The sequence below is a fragment of the Pomacea canaliculata genome, linkage group LG9, assembly GCF_003073045.1.
Source record: "Pomacea canaliculata isolate SZHN2017 linkage group LG9, ASM307304v1, whole genome shotgun sequence".
Classification (NCBI taxonomy): Eukaryota; Metazoa; Mollusca; class Gastropoda; order Architaenioglossa; family Ampullariidae; genus Pomacea; species Pomacea canaliculata.
This window is the reverse complement of record NC_037598.1, coordinates 16561713-16582077: the sequence shown is the minus strand read 5'-3', so window position 1 is coordinate 16582077 and position 20365 is coordinate 16561713. Positions and strand designations below refer to the sequence as shown.

The following is a 20365-nucleotide window of genomic DNA, read 5'->3' as shown; positions in this document are numbered from 1 at the left end:
GGTTGCTTGGGATTCGTTACACAAAAGCTGGCCCCTAAAAGTGAGGTTTCTAACTCCCCAACGAAACGCCTTAAAAAAAAATTGAGGGAATGACATTTACTTTGTTACCTTACGTGCGCTTTACAAATACTTTATTATTATAGGCCATGGTCAAGGCTAGCTGAAGTGTGGTAGTGATGCACAAGGGACTGGCTAGACGCGCGATTGAGGTGTCTGAATGTTGTGCAACTATAAATACACAGGATTTATATATGGCGCTGACCAAGGTATGTATAGCGTCTGATAGTGTGGTAGTGCAGCACGGGTATCAGGATTAGACAGCAGGACACTCAACGACTTTGGCTGCTGGATTTCAAGTCTCCATCTGGGGTCTTCTTGGATGATAATAATAAAGTGCAGAAGATGCGCGATTGTTTTTATTACTTTTTTTTTTATCCAGGTTCTAGAGCGGAATAAGAAACAGCGCATATGGTTCACGAATGACATCCTACATATCTGTGACAAAATGAGAGCCTTAACGAAGGAAAAGAAAACCAGAAGCAGCAACCAAATACAGAGAAGTGATCGAACTGTGTCATCAAGAAAGGGATGAAGGCAACTATATAAGGGAGAACTATAAATAGATCGAAAGCCAATGCCGGGACATATATAGAAGATGGAATGGCAAGAGGTGACAGCAAAAAAGGCCAACTACTTATAAGGACCATCAGACAGATCAGCACAAGACCTCATGCAGTCATCGAGGACAGCAATCGCCACCTTCTCACAGAAAGCAATTGCTGTACTCAACCAACGGACTGAGTATTGCAAAGACCTGTACAACTTCCATCTGAAGTCCGACGCCAATTAACACCCTTCAAAAAAACTTAAGCAGACTAGAAACAGCTAGTGAACTACAGGTCGACCTTCCAGTCCTAGTACGGCAAGAGCTCGAAAGAGTTGTACACCATATGAAGGGAATAAAGTCGCAAGTCATTGATAATGTTCCAGATGAGCTGCTCAAGCAGGGTGGGGATGAAACTACACAGGCCCTCACTATCCTGTGCCAAGAGTCTGGGAACACAAAGAATGAACGCAGTTACTATAGTCACACCCCTCCCCCCAAAAAAAAAGGAAACTGCAAACAGTGCCAGAACTACAGAACCATAAGCCTTATCAGCCACCCAAGCGATCGAAGTCCTGCTGAAGGCCATACAAAACCGTATCAGCACCACCGCAGAGAGACTGCTAGAGGAACAATATAATTGTGGCTTCAGACCACATAGAAACACGGTACAGTTGAGTAGATCTACTGTCGCATCCTTTTCGAAAAGTATCCTCAACATCAGCAGGACCTCTACCACAACTTCATTCACTTAAAAAGGCTTTTGACAGAGTTGAACATGTGATAAGAAAATTCAACATCAAAGATCGAAGGCCTCGTTCAAGTCACCGAAGTCATACAATGGCTCAACGAGCACAGTGCTGCTGAATGACCTAATATAGGAGATGACTTTCGCACCACAGTAGGCGTACCGCAAGGATGTACTCTATCACCGGTGCTGTCATCTTCTTGGAGAACATCATGCTCGAAACCCTCTATAACAGACCTGGGCAAAGGCTGGCCCGCGGGCCGCATCCGGCCCGCCTCCTGTCTCTGACCGGCCCGCCCGCTAGTATATATACTATATATACAGTATTGGGTAAAACTGAGTTAACTATATTAGTCTGGCCCTCTAAAACCATCCCAATTTGACCGATGTTTTCATCGGGGGATGATTGGTGGGATGATTGGGGGATGATTGGTGTTTTACGCGGAGCCAGCAACTATATGGTTTGGTCACGGCAAGGCAGCTCATCGGTACATCACGATAAATGCCACTTGTACTTTAATTTGCATCTTCAGTTAGTCTGTTTCTGTAGATCCTGTCTAGAACTGATCCAGCTGTGTACTTTTGGTTCTTTCGGCACGGCTTGTTTCCGTGAAGCGCATTGTTGTATTACGATTTTTATAAAATCTGTAGAGTTAAAGAACTGTTTATTAACGTTTTGTGCAAATGCCGTAAATGTTTTGTTTTAAGCATTTATTTAAACTTGTAATATTATTCTCGGGATGTGCTGCATTTGTTTTATTTTTAGACTTTCGATAATGATCGCATTTCTAGAGTTTAAAAATGTGTAAAATTACATTTGATAGAAATTCCATCGAAGATGTACTTTTCCGATATATGCGCAACTAAATTTTGCGCACGAAGTGCATGGCCCGCACAAATTCAAACATCTCGGCCATCTTAAACGTATTGTATTACACGGTATCAACATTAACAAGCCTCATGTAAGGTGAGAAGATTGTTTTGTTATAATAAGTAGGTAAATCTTGCAGAGCCCTACAGCCGTGCAGTACAGAAAAGCACAGTTAACAACAGTTGCAATAATTTTGCTCCAGATCTGTCTAGAGGTTTTTTTGTTGGCAGGCTAATGAGAGATGCTAATAAACTCTCATTGCTTTGCTAGACACAGAGATTAAAATAACTTTGTGATGAAGGAATTTGAGCTAAAACATTGTTGTGAGTCCGATTTTTTTTTTATCATTAAACTAATTTGGAATTGGTTGATCTCAAAATTTATTCAGTTCAATTTTAAATCCCCACATACTTGCAATATAATATAATCAACAGTGGTGAACGATTCTCCAGACCTGCCGACTGCCCCGATTTTTTAAATTTTTGATTTTTTTAAATTTATTTTTTTTTTTGTAACAGTTTGTAATAATTTTAGGATCGATTTTCTGTAACCAAAACTTCAATGGTTGTACCTTTATGAGGAAACCGTAAAACAAATGAGACTGCAAGAAATAAATAAGCATTTAAACAGTGGAGCTACGAGGATTAAAAGCTACAGTGGTGAGAGCGACGCTAGAAGACACTTTCAACTATTGTGCAGCAGTGACACTTTTGAATAATAATAATGATTTGAATGAGGCATCACAGCACTTTTCTGAGTGAACTTTCGCCCTAGTCCCTGTCAGATAGTCCCAGCCATGACCATATCGTTCTAAGACTGCATTCTCCCAACACCGAAGGCCAAATCGTCCCATAGGCCCAAAAGATTGGTCTAGGCGAGGTGACAAATATCTTCTATCCACTTAAAGCTATCAATTTACACTTAAAATGACAATCTTCGTGTCGCTGCTCGGGTATTCTTGATATCGTCTATATGCGCACTTACACAGAAGCATACACAGATGCTCGCAGGTCAAATCACTATATACGTTCTGAATACGTGTACAACACATCAAGATTCTTTTAAAGTGAAGTTCACACCCGACGACTGTTGCTGGTACACTACTGGAGCAAAATGTTCAACACTGTATATATCATAACAGTCATATACACAGAAATATATGGGGAAAAAAAATCATTGCATTTAATACGAATCTACAAACTAAAGAATAAATGATGACAAAAACTTTAATTTAAAAAAAAATGTTTAAAGAGAAAATCGCCTTTAAGCATCATAATGATATATCTTCTCTAGATGTGTATTGCCAAGTGGCTATTTTCGTTTAATAAAATATGGTGGCTGAACTTGTTCGAATGGCAGTTTGAAAAAAGGCGGCTGAACGTACGTCTATATTGTGCTCAATGTCGGGGTTGTCGTTGATTCAACTTTTGGGCCTGGGAAGACTCGGCTATCAATGTTGGGACATTGTGGGCTTATTTTGGACAATATATATATATGGTCACGGCTGGGATGATTTGTCTCAGGCGGTGGGGTGATATGGTCTTGGGGCAAAATGACCAAGTCATGTTACCATCCTTAAAAATAGCGGAAGGGGGAGGGTGACTGGATCCAATATACTTCGAAGTTCAACTCCAAGTAGGTGTATTTTCAGAGGTGTAGTATTAACGGAAATGCAAGCGCTGAAGGGCAGTTTGGTGGGAATAGACCAAAAACGTGCATTGCTGCTGACCGTGACTGTAGAAGCTGAAAAAAAAGCTACTGATAAAGGGCTAATCCTACAGATTTGCAGGTACGATAGAATGTTTTAGACTAGCGTTTTCTTATTCATACGTTGAGGTTCATTTGTTTGTCAATTCGAGTGTGGCCTACGTCAGAGCTGTTAGCAGATCCTAGTATTGGATGTATTTATTCAGGCAATATATTAACAGCCACCAGGCAATTTACACATTCAAATTATGCAATTTGGGAATAGCCTGGAGAGAATTTATGAAAATGAAAATCACAATGAACAATATAGATTTTACTGTACATGTCAAACAACAGTTAATTATTTTTTGTCTAGTTGAATGCTCAGAATGGCCATGATGTTGCAGGACGCAAAAGCCATTCACGTAGAAAGTGTGGGTGCTGTGATGGCGAGACTGAAAGTCTTGCTGCTGTTCAGTCTCATAATTACAGTCAACACCCAGCGCTGGCCTGTGAATGGTGACTGCCAACCTTGTCGATGCTATTACAAGGTGACCAGGTAGCTGGTAACTGATATTAAACTAATATCTGTAAACAAGAGAGGGAAGAAAGCAGGCCTAAGAAGTAAACTTTCAAAATCAGCCCCAATAATAACCTATAATTCGTGGCCCTATTTGTGGAAGATCATCAAACATTTAAAGATAACTAAGAAGTAATCAAGTGAAAATGAAATGATAAACTCTTTTTTGACATCATACGTTTTATGCTGTAATAGACATTTTATGTAAGTATAGTATGTTTTTGTGTTTTAGGTTTTAGTAGAAGGAATGAAATGTCTAGTGTATGTATTGCTTGGTCATGTTTATATTCATGTTGTCTATGCAGTTTTGGCAGAGTGCGGCATGTTAACTGCTCACAGCGAGGACTACAGAGTATACCAGCAGGTCTGCCTGATGATCTTATGACCCTTGACCTTTCCTGGAATCCCCTCGACCTGGATAAACTTCGGAAGAACCTTTGTAATTTCCGATCTTTGAGCTCACTCTCACTTTCTTTTAGTGAACTAACAGCGCTGTCAAATATCTTCCAAGGATGCACATCACTGCTGGAAGTCAATCTAACTGGTAACCGTTTTACTCAGCTAGACATCAGTACTTTTCAAGGCTTGGAAAACTTGCGCAGATTGCTGGGCTTAGAAACTAGATCTGTTCTTGATAAAGATGTGTTTCAAGGTCTCACAAACCTAAAAGATCTTGACCTGATCTACCATGGAGAAAGTCTTCCTGAAGGACTTTTTAATAATCTGATGATTAAAAGCATAAATCTTGTGCTAACCAAGGCTGAGGTTCTCCCAGAAGGTCTATTTGAATTTGGTAAAAAGTCACTCAACACACTACAGCTGGTTGGAGAAAAAGTGAAGGTGATCAACCATGATCTGTTTGATGGCCTCAGCGTCCTTAAAAAATTGTTTCTTGTCATGCCTCAGCTGCAAACATTGCCTGAAAATCTTTTTCTCATCCAGCTGGCCAATTTGTCTGTAAGAAGGGTTGCTAATCTGCAGGAAGTTGAGATCACTGGCATCAAGTCCTTTCCAGCAAATCTCTTTAGACAACTGGATAATTTAGAGTCTTTGCAGTTCAAAGACATTGAAACATTTCCAAAAGAGACATTCTTGTCAAATTTGGTGAACTTAAAAACACTGATAATCTCTGGAGGTAATATTACTATGATTCCATCAAGCTGGTTTAAGAATCTCAACAGTTTGAAAACCTTAAAAATCGCAAATGCCCAGTTGGAAAAACTGGAAGATGATGCTTTTCAAGGTCTCCTCAATCTAAACTACTTGGATCTCTCTTTTAACATTCTAAAACATGTATCGCATAAAAATCTGAAACCTTTAAATCGGACTTTAGAAACACTGGTGCTGGCAGGAAACAGGTTATCTGAGTTTAGCAAGAAAAATACAGAAAGCATCACATTACTAAGGTATTTAGATCTCAGTGAAAATCGCTTAACAACTATATATCCTGATGCTTTTCAAGGAATGAGACAGCTGTCTGTGTTGTACTTGTCTTACAACCAGATCTCATCTCTACCAATAAACCTTTTTACTGACCAGTTTCAGCTTGAATCTCTCTCCCTGACTAATAACTATTTATCAGAATTTCCTGTAGCTTTGCTTACATTGAAGAACTCCCTTATCAATTTAGACCTTTCTTTCAATCAAATTAGGCAGATTCCTGCAGCTCAGCTTTGTCAGTTTGTAAACCTTGAAAAAATTAATGTAATCGAAAATCCTCTACATTGTGATTGTGACATCATGGGTTTCCAGAAATGTCCAACAATCTTGCCAGAAGGCATTTGTCAGACCCCAAAAGAATTTGCTGGTCAAGATATCAAGAATATTGAGGTATCTAAAACTTGCAGTTTTACTTTGGTAGAGTCTGAAGCATCAGTGAAAGATCTCATTTCTAAAGACCAAAATTTTTCCACACCCATCAGCAGTTATCAACCACAAACAAATACCAGGTTTGTGGTAAATGATATATTATTTTCAAAGCAGAAAGAAAATATTCAGGAATTTTCAGCAGATGTTGAAAAAACTAATGAACATATTTTCAACAATCCACAAAATCCACACTTTGTCAGAAATATTTCTGGAGAGTTTTCACAACAAACTTTACCATCAATCCATGAATCGGCACAAAGCAATGAGGTTAAAAAAGAAAATCAAGCAGTTTCGTTGGGTAAGAGTTCCAATGCAGCACAAGAAGACTTCATAAATGGAGTGGAAAGCATAGATCTAAGTAATCAAGCTCCTAGGAATCCTGTAGCCCAGTCTAATTTGCAAACTGAATCAGGAATAGAAATGAAGATTCCAGATGTTCTGGAACCAAATCCCAGTGACAGCCAGGGCAACAATCTTGGTTCTGAGGCAATGTTATTAACAAAATCCAATGACAAATCCTTGGAAAAAGATCGAACAAATCAAACACTGAATGCAAACACTGAGACAGAATCCAACAGAATCTTGTCTTCAGAAGACAATTCTGAAATAAATGTTTCAGGCCACATCTTGAACAATAAGCTGAATGTTACTGCATCCACTGTGGAAAAAACAACTGGAGCAGCAATGGCTTCTGACAAACATTTAACAAAAACTGAAAATGAAGCCAAACAAAAAATGAGAAATGCTACAACAGAAAATTCTGAACAAGTCCACAGGGATGGAACATTTGTTTCAGCACATGAGAACAACAGCAAGGCAAAGCAAGGAGTAACTGTAGAAAATGTTGGCAGTAAGAAGCCTGTTACAAATGAAGTGATAAAACCTACTGATTCTGTCAAGTTCAAGAAAAATGAAACTTCTGAGCATCTGGCTTCTATAAATCCAGAAATTTACAATGCAAACACTCCACAACTTTCAGAGGCAATGAATATTCCTTCTACTATTAAAACAGATGATCCTAGTCTGATAGACCCTGCCCTCTTAAGCAGCAATTCTACATTAGAAATGGAAGAAAGAGCTAAAGGAAAAAATGATACACAACCAGGTCAGTTAGACATATCTGCTTTTGAAAGTGGTCAAAATGTAAAAAACGATAGAAAGCCACTATTTAACAAAAATCCAAATCAAACATTTGATAGCACAGACATATCCAGCAAAGCAGAACTACAGGAATCTTTCCAAAGCACATCAAAAGCACATCTAAACCCCATCACTAATCAGACCAAGCAATCTGAAGATCCTGGATTAGGCACTGTCAATATGCAAGGTCAGTTGCAGCACAGTGGTGTCAACCAGATGACTAATAAGTTACAGTTTCAGCAAGAAGACGTGGCCATAAAGAATTCTTCCTCAAATGAAGTAGCCTCAGCTGACACAGTTCAGAAGGGAAAAGGTGACAGTATGCAAACAACTTGGCCAGTGCAAAATAATGCAACTGGTTTGGAAAGTGGTCCCATTGTACCAAGCTATCCTAAAGGTCTTCCGGAAAAGGTTTTGCCGGTTAAACCTTTGACCAACTCTTCTATATCCCATTCAAATGCCTCGACCTTGGTAGATCAACCCAAGAATATTAGAGACCGGAACAAGGAACTTATTCCTAACAAACAGAACAAGTCTGATCCAAGATCAACAGTTGAAGATGGTGCAGCTGATAAGGAGCCCCGTGCATCAGTTGATTCCATTGGTGAGGTGGGGCAGCCATTAGGAAGAGAGATAGTCACTGCAAATGGACTAGATGAAAATGAGAGCAAAAGGTCTGAATCAATGGCTTTTAACTTCACAATTGGGGCTGTTACAGCAATTCTGGTTTTTAGTACTGCTATCCTGGCCGTATATGGTGTGCGTCGTTATCAGCAACGTGGAAGTTACACCATATCAGATGAGAGCTTTTCAAATGAGAACATAGAATTGGAAAGGACAATGTCATATCCTCAGCACCACAGATTATCTCGTGATTACTCATATGGCAGCCAAAGATCATTGTAGAGAAAAACACCTGGACAAAAGAGATCGGTTAGAGACATCAAAGTGGAACTTGAAACTGCTGAGCATGATGTTAAAAAGGGTTTGCACATATTTCCTCCCTTGCAAAATAGTTGCATTTCCTCAGACACTTGCGATGCATGTGTTTAAGCATACTTTTTAAACATTTCACAAAAAAACTTAGGTAGTTTATGGAAATTAAAAAAAAAACCCCAAGTAGCTTTCCATAAAAATACAGACAGACCAACATACTGTGATCACTTCCAGATTAAAAACAAGTGTTTCCCTATAGTTGCATTTATCTAATTATGCTGAATTGTTTTCTATTACCTTTAAGTTTTAAATTGTGAGGTAAAGAATGCACATAACCTTGATTGAGAATTCACAACATGTATCAGTCTGGAACAAGGAATTAACTAAGTCTTCCTTTTTTGATGGCTTTCTTTGCTCTTCTGACTGATGCAACATTGCAAAGTTATAGTCTGTCCAACAAATACAATTTAAAAGGGGTACAAGGACAATATTAGATGAAATGATGCTGAAGAAAAAATTCTGCTACTGTTCAGATAATTCTACATCTATTAAAAAGACTCCAGCACATATGAAATAGTGGTGATACCTTTTATTAACACCTCATTTTAACTGTCTTATTTTTGTTTCACTATCAAAGACCAGATAAGTCTTCCCTATTTACTATTTACACAAATAAACTTTGAATACTGAGCATATAAAACCAGTGAGCGATAAATTTAACAAAATCTTGAAAATTTCATTATCACAAATAGCAATATCTGCTTGTCTTCATACTCACCCATAATAAGCATTTTAACAGTTTTACCCGACTTTCCATTTTCTCTGTGATAAGCTTAATTTCTCTGCAATAGCTTTCCATCGGTTTCTTAAAATTGTAGAATTTTTAAATATTTACCATGGCAAATTATCAGACCACCAGATTCCCATTTTTAAGCATCTTAAATCTTTTAGCAATACATTTATAAAAGAGCAAATAAAGTAATAAAATGATCTAATATCAAAATGCAATTCTTTTGTGTAATTTTTTTTTCAGATTTATCTTGTGATGAGCGTTTTGCTGGATTGTTGAAGTATGCATTTATGTTTAATATTTAGTTTTTACTTAATACATCTAGGCATGTGCACTTCTCTACTCCCATCAAATTAAATATTGGATAAATTCTATTTTTGACATGCAGCATTTTATTAAATATATGCAAATGTAATGCATTGAGGGTCGGTAATAACTAGATAAAATTAGATCAGGGTATCATTTTCCCACTTCATAAAAGGTAACAGGTGAATTCACCATCTATACCTGCACCTTGTACCATCCCCATTATGGAGATACAGAACAGATCATGCATCACATCCTGAAAGACCAGGCTGGTGTCCTCCCACAACGAGCTAGCCTTCAACTGATTGATTCCTTGAAAGGTACCAGTTGACAGCTATTATCCTCTGCGACTACTGGCGAGCAACTGACTAGATGCAGTAGCTGACAGACCTGCCTTGAGTGGTGGTGAGCCCCTTCCTATGTACACTGAAGGATAATCTTGAATTGTGTCAGATCACATAACCAAAACAGACTAGCTTGTGCTGCTTCTCAGTTGTAAGTAGGGGTTTCTGGTCTCCCACAAGGGTGGTTTTGCATTAAGTCATTTGTCCCTTGACCTCAGTCTTTAGAATGGTGGGGAGCACATGAATAGACACAGCAGCTACCAAATGGTTGGAAGGAAACTGGTGCTTTTATACCAAGCCAGCAACTAAGGCTTATATCACAGCAAAGTAGCCAGGCCTATAAACCAACATCACATGCAAAAAAAGAACAGTTCCCAAGACGAGATCTGAACCCAGGGCAGCCAATCCTCACTGTATTGGTGACAGGCGCTGTTGTTCCACTGGACCGTCTTGCAGAAGCTGACAAGGCCAATTACACCTGTCTTGGGCAATGGTGAGCAGGTTCTGCTCCTTCACATTTATAAGCCAGTTCTTCCTCTTGCCACCATGGCATCAACCTCCTTCCAAGGTAACTTAATCTTTGACTTTGTCCTGCTTGACCCATAAGGGTTCCTGGTGTTGTACAGGTGTGGTGACCATGTTTTGTTCAATCTTTGATTTTTATGTTCCCCGAGCAAGATCTGGAACACCTTCCTTGGGTATTTATTCAAATGCCTGGATTTTCCTCTGTATCAGCAAATCACTGTCCACATTTCACACCCATAAGCATAATTGATACATGTACAGATTAATTATACTAAGTATTAAACTTGATGTTATGGCTGTCAGATCTTATCCTGTTGTTGTTGGAATCTTCATACAGATATCTGTCAGAGCTGCCATCTTAGGAAAAGGTGGCTCTTAAGTATTTAAACTGTTTCTCTTCAAGTCCTTTTTCTTCCATGTAAATATCTGCTTTGCCTCTGCTAATGACCATCACGACTTTGCTCTTGTCAGTGGCCATTCCTTATTTATTCAAACTGTCAGTCTGTTTGTAAGATCTTACAGGTCTTTGTTAGTGTCTGCTATTAGATTATGTCATTTGCAAAGAGTAGTTTGCTTATTGGCCTTCCACCTGTTGAATGGAAGCACAATGGTCATGAAGGGTTTCATACATGATGTTCTTGAAAAGGACATCAAACAGTGTCAGTAATAAGGGACATCCTTGACAGACGCCTACTGTCATATGAAAGAAAGCTCCCATTTGGTTATCTAGCACTGCTGCTCTCAAGCTCTTACACAACACTTTTTGATTTTGTGAAGACCCTCTTTGATTTTTGCATCACATGCCATAGCCCCATGGGGAAGGAGGGGATTGGTGCTTTTAGCCAGCAGCGAAGGCCATAACCCCTGGTGGCAGACTGTAAAGCCTTTTTTTAAGGTCAATGAAGTTGTTATAGAAGTCCTACTGACCTTCGAAGTTTCTCTTTCAGGATGCAGCAATTGAAGATCTGCTCAACTGTGCTCCTGCCTGGTCTATAGCTAGAACTTAGACCCCCATCGTAAGCATAAAGAAATCTGATGTCGTTATTTCCAGGAATGGAGGTCATGTTGCTAGAAAAGGAGAAATCTCAAATAATTATGCCAAACATGTCCCATTATCTTCTGTACTTTAAAGGTACTAATGCTTAAAAAGCTTGGAGAAAATAACCTTTCAAAATTTTTAAATGGTCTCAATGAGCTAAATTATAACAAATAAGTGTCCATAAAAAACATTTTATAAATATTTTCAAGTTTATTTAAAAAAAGCCCAACAGATCTCACTAATTCAATGCTTAAGCAAAATCAGCAAATCCTTAGTCCACTAGGCATATATTCCAATTCATATTCTAGCACTCACTTTTTAGTCACAGCCTAATTTATCATCAGTTCAGTCTCTAAAGTGGGTTTTCTTATCACCATGTACAGTGACTACCTCTTGGAAACTCCTTATCTACCCAACTCCTGCATGTCTGTTGAACAAGTTGGGTTTTCCTTTTGTTTGTTTTTTTTTTTTTTTTTTTTTTTTTACAAAAGTGACCAAATGATTTAATGGATACAACACAAGTTGGTGAATAGTCTCAGAAGTTTTTAATGTGTTCACTAGGGCTTTGGAGCAATATGCTTGAACTGTTTGTTTTTTTTCACTTTATGTTTAATCAGCTTTGCATAGCGTTTCAAAAGATGCTCCCAGTAGCAAGATACATCTTCCATGCGAAGGTGATGCCAAATAAAGTTTCTGCCTCTGAAACACACCAGTTATTTTCAAGAACAACTTCACACATTTTCAAAAGTAAGACAAAAGACATTATAGAAATAAACTTTTTGAAAAAACAGTTTCACAAATCACAGATTTTGTAATGACTGTTTTTGCTTCTGTTTGTCCAATTTCCTTCTTGTACACATCCTCTCACACTCCTTGTTAAAGCAAAACTGAAGGAAATCAATGTTTTTGCAAGAGAGAACATGAAAGTGCAGGAATTTCTCCAATCACCCATATGCACAAACATAAATGTAAACAATACCTTTCAGCAATCTCCCTGGCAACTGCATCATTATCCACTGCAAACTGAATTAGATCCCTGTTTGGAAGAGAAACTAGTTTTATCATTGTTCTTGTGAACTGGAGACTTCCTGGTTTCCAAAAGCAAAATTACCACAAATTTTTTTTTTTTTTTGGCATAAGCCAGTACGTTGGCAAAGTTCACAGTTTGCATACATCAATCCTTCATGCCCACAAAATTCTAAAAAAATAACTAATTATTTTTTTACAGACAAAATCCAAAAAAAGTAGGAATTAGTCCACACATCATAGATGGATGAAGTATAAGCAATTCAAGGACTGGTAGGGTGAAATTTGAAAAAAAAAAAACCCACAAAAAAACTGATGAAATACTGCATCAAGCATCACACAGACACATCCTAACGTTGATTCATTAACAAAAAGTCTCTGAATTTTTTTAATTAATTTCAAATATAAAAACCACAAGACAGCAGACCAACCCCAGACAAATTAAAGTTGTTTGAAATGGTTTGTGAATTCCTTTTCCTCAAAAGTACAACTTTCCACGAGTGTTTGAACAACACTGTATAGACTGTATGGCTACAGTACTACAGGGCAAATATAAATAAAAGTATTTCTAACAGCTGACTTAAAATCTGCACCTTCTATTGAATTCTTTTCTTCAATACTTTAGTACAGTTGTCTATAAGCAATAGAAGTGACTACACATGACATCTTTACCCATGTTTAAAAGTTTCCCTTCCCTCACGCAAAGATCATATTTATATTTGGTTTTATCGTTCTTCACCCTTTGAAGCCACAGCCAAAAAGTTTATATATTTTTTATTCGTAATCCACCAGCTCAACATGTCTGCTTTGTGGACAGTGTAAGAGGTTGACGATGCCAGTGCAAATGGCTACAATTCAGGGAAAGTTAATGTGCAGCCACGAGTCAATTTTCAGCTCATAAAGAAAAACAAACAAGCACATTCAATCCAAAAATAAAAATTTAGTTTAATTTTCAGCAAATATTCTTTACTTTTCCCTGACATTTTTCAAATATTGACTTTTCCAAGTACTGGAAATCATTTTTAATAATATACTGACATTTCAAGTTTTTCCTGGCCTATATGGACCCTGTGTCCATCTTGGATTGATTTTTCATGTGCTTAAGTTGTCAGATAAATAAAATCAAAAGGGATATTTTCTGATGCTGTGCAGATTTTCAGGCACAAAAGCCTGCACACTTCTCTGGGCTCATGAGAAGTCTTGCAGCAAATGCGAAAGTGACGTAACATATCTGAACCCCGCAAGAGTCAATCCCCTACATTTGACCTTGCACAAGCTGTAAAGATCCCACAGTATAAAAGGACTTCATAGTACTCACCTCACATCAGACAAGTCCTGCTTTATGGGTATATAATGCACCCAAGGTTTCATAGCAGGATAGAAGAACTCAAGCCACTCACTTCCCACATGAAAGACCAGTGATGAACACAGAAAGAGGTGTTTTAGGCGAAAACTGGCAGCGACACCCCGAAAATTGAAAAGATATCTGCAAAAAAGCACATAAAATGCTGAAATGCATGAACTTTATTATTATTAGTCATGCTATTTGTTATTTACCTTCTGAACTACTTTCATTTCGTGCAAGTTCAAAGGTCTGATAAGCCAATGGATAGGGAATGGGAATGACTTGTAACAAGCATAATGCGTAATGCTCTCACAATCAACATAAAAATGTCCTGAAAACAGCAACATGAATGCAAACAAGTTTTTTTTATATCAGCCTAAATACATTACATCAAAAAGTCTTAAAATGAAAAGATTTCAAAAAGAAAAAATCCTGCCTCTCACTTGTATTTGCAATGATCTTCTAACCGCACCTCTTCTGCCGGTGGTCTGTTAAGTGTATCCTGCAAATATTACCTCTGTATTAAATGGGAATGTTCAGCTCAAATGCGAGAAATCTTCCTAAATTTCAGTTACTATCTGTTGGCATTATATTATTGTTAAAAGACTGTTATTTTGAAAGTCACTAGTCAACTTGACAACCCTTGACTTGACCATTGACACCAGAAGACGTTACCACTGGTTGAGTTAATATAACACAGGAATCCAAAGAAAGATTTGACTCCAGGGCATAAACTAAATGAGACTGGCATCAGTGACATACAAAATTACCATCATAACCTGTTTGCTTCATGCATCCCTATTGTTTTCTGTCTAAAATCTACACTCTACCTCTTCCTTGTGCTTGATCTTGGCCACATGGATCTTCCATCTAAACATTTTATGAGTTCTCTTTTTTTTTAAGCCATCATCCTCATGAAAAATAATCAGATTAAGCCAAATAAATAATAGAAAAAAAATCCTGTCTAAAAATAAACTCATTATGTTGGCAATGACTTACAAACTGCCATTTGATAGAACTGTGAGCAAGAAATATTAGGTCACTGGTCATAGCATCAATTCCCCAAAAACATCAACTCCACATAGTAATTTATGACTTGACTACTCACTGCCTCAGACTTCCACGCTTGGTTTTTGGTGTACTGGGCATCAACCAGATCTGGCTCTTTTCGGGAAAGAAGAATCAGAGGATCTCTCTCAGAGCTAGTTCTTGATCCACGGAAAAAAACCTTTTTTAATTTTTCTTCCCATGGCCACTTCTCTGCCTCTCTGTCAGAACAAAATAGAGATCAATATTCAAAGCATATTCCATAATCTGATGTGTTTCTGAGATACATTAACTAAACAGTGTAACTTCTGAAATAATCAGAAGTTCCATTCAAAATATGAGCTACAAGACTCCTTTATGTGCTTTGTACTAGTGAAACTGCTCACCAAGGATATAGTTTATTATATTTCTTCTCAATTGCCAAATGAGTGTCCCTAAGGACATGGTCTGCAGGGGCTTCTGCTAAGGCTAAATTCTTTGGGGTCCCAGGGACCCCTTCTTCAGATTTTTAAGGGGTCCCTGTTCTTCGCCCAAATTTGAAGGGGACCCCATTGACGAAAATTGAAGGGGTCCTCCGAACTTTTAATGCGTACTGTATGCAATTTTTTGCGTAAGCAGAAGCCCTGGCTGTCTATTCATTTATTAACTGTGTAGAAAAAAAATTTCAAAATGAATTATTTGTATCTCTTATTCTAAAAGTAATTAAAAATACAAAATATTGAATGAAATGAAAGTGGTTACAGGACATATGCTTCAGACCAAACACTTGCTCCTAAACTTCTAGCATAAACAATGTATATGTATCTAATAATATATTTGATATTATTTTAGATGAACAGCACAAACAATTGTTTTTATAAAAGCCTTCTCCATATCCATATATATAGTATAATAATTCCTAGGATTTGTATTTTTAATACAAGTACCCAGTTCTCCAGCTACAGTACTAAAGTACAGTTTAGTATAATCTACTGCTAAGACAAAAATGACCATGTAGGTTATGGTTTGTTTACAGTGGGCAATAGCAGATCTGCTGCTCTCTTTCCCATCATGATATTGACTGAAAGTCTTTTTATCAACTTTCAAAGATAATCTTTCAGACATTTTTTAGTACTGTTAGATAAAATATGACATACCAACAAACATAAAGTGTCATGGATGGTTGCTTGTGTTTTACGCCATGCCAGCAACTAAGGCTATATCATGGCAACATACACAAAGTACCACGCATTTTAATATTGTTAATGGCTATCACTATTAAGAAATCATACTGATCATTCCAACTCTTAAGAACAAAAAATAGAGCTAGCAAATGCATAGCAAAACATGTTTGATTATAAAAAAGAAGTAATGTCCTATATTATATAAGTCCAAATTAGCAAATTTTCGGAAATAACAGCAATGATAGCATATATTTATGCTCAAACTTTGAGCCTAAGTATATTTTAAACATATTTTTTTTATGCATAGTCAGCCTTATTTTATTGCTGCATGTGTTGCAGTCTCTACTATAAGTCAAAAGGTCCTGAAGATGCCATAAGAAGAGCGCAGGCATCAGATTGTCTTTACAATCCAATAATACAGAACAAGTGTGATCTTTGCATAAATGAACAAACAATTCAAACTACACCCACAAACAAACATACCTTGGGAGTATTTCTCTTTGTTGATCCCAGCGACCTAATCCTGTAGGATATATTGGCCACACAGCTGGACCACCTTCCCAAAAGGTCCATGCTGGGTACATTATGTCCCAGTGCTCACTGGCCTAGATAATGATCATAATACCCGACCATGAAAGGACATGTCAACAGCAGGGTTAATCAACATTTTATTCAATTATCAAAGTAACTTGCTCAAAATATTTCAACAGTACAACTTCAGACAGGACAATATAATTATGTTTGATGAGGTAAAAAAAATAAAAAAATACAAGAATTAATTTATTTTCTATTTTCACTTGTATACTTGTTACTTACAATTTTGCTGAAAGAAAAAACTGGGATAGGTGCACCATATCTACTAGACTGTGGATAGTCATGAACATTGATGAGAAGTTCCAAATCTGGCAACCTATCAATAATTTCAAGGATGAAGTGCTCCACTCCACTGCACCTAGCACACAAAAATGTATATTGCACTGTAATGAATAACCTAATTAATAAACTTGCAACAAGACTAAAAAATTTTCAGTAGTTTTTTTCCCTTCATTATTATGTCTCTGCTTAAGCAGAATCTGATCATTATTTTAAGCTTATTTCAGGATACATTTTTTCCCCACATTTTCACATTTATTTATGCAAGTATGCATGCTATATCACAGCATCCTACATGCATATTTGATACATAAATGCTTTATATCAATGCTTTGTGGTTTAACTGAAATTTTAACTTATGCTCTAAGAAATCTCATGATACTGTTATAGCAAGTTTACAGCTATTGTTATCTTTAAATAAATACTTTGTAATCACCTGATTATATGCTGGGCTAAAGATGTTTACTGATACATGAAGGTCATAGTGAAAGGTTACGGTAGTCTTTTGACCTCAGAGTTACTGCATAATGAGGTGCTTGAGACTGCATTTATCCTGGGACTAGCATTTTTTTTCTAAAAGCAGTGCGCATCTCCCCTCTCTCAATGCTTTACCTTCCCCAACTGTTCAAGGAGTTAGCTACCCATTCCACAGCTGGGTCCAATGGGGTAAGTACACTAAATCACTTTGGTATCAAACTAGTATGCTTGTCATGTTCAAAGGCCTTTGCACTAAACTCCAGGTTATTCACCTCCCTCCTATGACATTTGACAAATGTGAGAACAAAATGCTAATGTTAATAACTTATTTATGGGCAAGCATTTGTAAGTTCCCCTCCCTCATATGACAAGTGCATCCATGCAAACAAAAATCTACTGTCTCTCTCTACAGACGTTGATACCAAATATAGATGAATACAATGTCATTAGTGAACAACTAAAGGCATAACAAAATTAACATTATGGCCCTGACAAGTGTGGCCATACCTAAATGGAAACATGCAGGCTTCTTCTCTATATAATTTGTGATTGATTATCTGGTAATGTACTCCTCTCTTTTTGACTGCTTTAAATTCTTCTTCTGGAATGCTGCCTTTTTTCTCCCACACTGCCAAATCTGAATCTATAACACTAAAATAAAAAAAATTGTATAAATGATATGTGACAAATATGAGCTCTATGTAAACTTGATGCATACAGATATTACATTTCAAGATCAATAACATCATTAATCAATGCATGATAAACACTTAATTGACACCTATTCTTAAAGTAAATGCAAGAAATCTTTGAAACTAAAAGTAATGTTTCCTCACTATCTCTCATCTATGCATGCGTTTTTGCATGCATACACATACATATGAGCTGAAATATTTTAACTGTTATCCAAAATAATACAATAAATTAACTAGGTGCAATAAGTGATCTGCTAGTTGCTAGACCTTTTTTCCTCCAAAATGCTTACTTGATCAAAGTGTTAAGTTAGGTGGAAAAGATGCAAACATTGCATACACTATAATCAAAAATTAGTACTCACGTATATATTTAAACAGATCTCACCTCAAATGGCAAGAACAGTTTTCTTGTTCACATCCCTTGTAAGACTTGAGAGCTTTATCAATGACTTCAAGGTAGCTTCCCCACTTAGCCTCTGATAGGGACATACACAAAGCATCATTTGTTGTATTTGATGAAAAAACACTGCCAACTTATTTAAGTAGCTTGATTTACTGTTTTGCTGCTTTGTATTTGTTTCACTGGTTTCAAAGACACCTTTATGCCAGGCTCTGAGCTAGTGAGAAGAAAAATCTGCTTGGAAAAAAATGGGTACATTTACTTAGTAAAAGGAGTGAGACTCTGTCTTCTACACACCATGCCTCTGACATGGAAAACCACCTGACTGCCAATAGGTTATAGGACTTTTTACCTTTACCTACCCTAACACATACCTCATTCACAATCTTAGTTATCTTACTATGTACAAGTTGTATATAGTAAGATTATTGCTACAGTTCACTTTTCAGCTGTATGAACACCTTTTTATTAAGTTTGTGGTTTGTTTGTTTGTTTGTTTGGTTTTTTTGTTGGTTTTTTTTCATTTATAAACGATCGGTATCAAGATTATTCTAAAGTCTATGGAAAATTATTAGTAAACAACACTAAAAATATACAAAAATACCTTAAACTGAAATCTTAATGTCATGTATTCTGGTTGCTGTCAAAAACAATTTTCTTTGACTGTGGTTATGTAATAAAACTGGAAATTGCTTTCAGGCAAACTTCGCTGCCTGGTCTAACAAACTATCTTCATATTTTCATATCGATTTCTCTTTCAATTACAATGTGATAAAAGCCATCGAAATTAACTGGTGGCGCTATTAATCCAGAGTATAATATATATAGTTAACTGTTTAATAATTTTTATTACATTTATTACACACATCGGCGATTAATATGGAAACAAACCTGGTGTGTATATGTTGCTTTGCCTCTCGTTTCTAGTTTCTAAGTCTTGACAGTCTGTCCCATCGTCACGATCTGAACAATACTGTTCAGCCAAAAAGCCTGTCAAAAGTGAGAGAAGAAGAAGGGAAGCACTTAAAGTACAAGTCATCTTAGATGATACTTGTCTCTGTTGGGAGGGAGAGGGGATGACTGTCCATGCGCCACATTGGAGACGCCGTTCGCGGGAATACACCTTAAAGGTAAGGCACTTCCGGCTTTTCAAAACGAGGTTTCATGGGCATCATAGTTACAGGGGAGAATGACTGAGAACTGCAAAGAATAGCAAATCACACGGGCAATGCTGCGTGCCGTTTTCTGAGTAGGTGATGACATATCTGGTGGCCACACAGTCGTTTCTTTCGTTTGCAAGTGATTAAAAGAACTTTAAAAGCTTTGAATACAACAGCATCCATCATCATTATATAACATTTTCTTAAACTGCAGTGTGGAAATATACAATTAACTTTCGATAGTACAAACATGTAAGATGTACAACAACATAATGATTTTTCATCCAAACTTGGACAGTAATTGAGATTATAGAAAAGGGAAGGATGCTTAGAGGTTTTTTTTTTTAGGGATGAACAGTTTACAAAGGTTCATATATATATATTCAGGGTATGCAAAGAGAAAGTGCTGTTGAGTTTCAACTGTGTCAGGGCAGAAGGGGCAGTTCAAAGGTTCTGAGTTAAGCAATAGCGCTGTTGATGGCATTTATATAAGTACAGTTATACCCATTCTAAATGTTATGAAAGTATGTCTTATGCCTCTTGTGTTTCAACCAAACAAGGTAGCTGGTTAAAACAATGAGTCTTGAATGTATTGGATGGGAAATATCTTGAACTGCTTTGATCGTGGCATCATGCACTGCTGGTGATCGCAGTCTATCAGTCTCTGTTTCAGGATTTGTGAGAACAGTTTATCGTCTCCCGTACCTTGACTTTCTCACACCTTGCCAAAACTGTATATAT

General features: G+C 37.1%; 2 protein-coding genes across 6 annotated transcripts; one reads left to right on the top strand and one right to left on the bottom strand.

Moving 5' to 3' along the window:
• Window positions 1–2193: 2193 nt before the first annotated feature.
• LOC112572633 lies at window positions 2194–9437 on the top strand. 5 transcript variants are annotated; one of them, XM_025252399.1, is made up of 4 exons: window positions 2241–2319; window positions 3875–4012; window positions 4317–4460; window positions 4795–9437. In XM_025252399.1, the coding sequence occupies exons 3-4, from the start codon at window positions 4426–4428 to the stop codon at window positions 8402–8404; spliced, it is 3645 nt and encodes a 1214-aa protein (XP_025108184.1). In that variant the 5' UTR covers window positions 2241–2319; window positions 3875–4012; window positions 4317–4425; the 3' UTR covers window positions 8405–9437. The 5 variants fall into 5 exon arrangements, with proteins under 5 accessions (XP_025108183.1, XP_025108181.1, XP_025108184.1 ...); XM_025252397.1 differs by having other exon boundaries at window positions 4317–4468; XM_025252398.1 differs by lacking the exon at window positions 3875–4012 and having other exon boundaries at window positions 2194–2319.
• A 2187-nt stretch (window positions 9438–11624) lies between these two features.
• Window positions 11625–19624, bottom strand: LOC112572636 (protein O-glucosyltransferase 1-like). The gene is made up of 10 exons (XM_025252402.1): window positions 19356–19624; window positions 18450–18540; window positions 17877–18020; window positions 16836–16971; window positions 16503–16624; window positions 14918–15077; window positions 14253–14311; window positions 13783–13950; window positions 12418–12474; window positions 11625–12137 (listed from the first exon to the last, which is right to left on the bottom strand). Exons 1-10 carry the CDS (start codon window positions 19501–19503, stop codon window positions 11996–11998), a joined length of 1227 nt encoding a protein of 408 aa, XP_025108187.1. The 5' UTR covers window positions 19504–19624; the 3' UTR covers window positions 11625–11995.
• Between the last annotated feature and the right edge of the window lie 741 nt (window positions 19625–20365).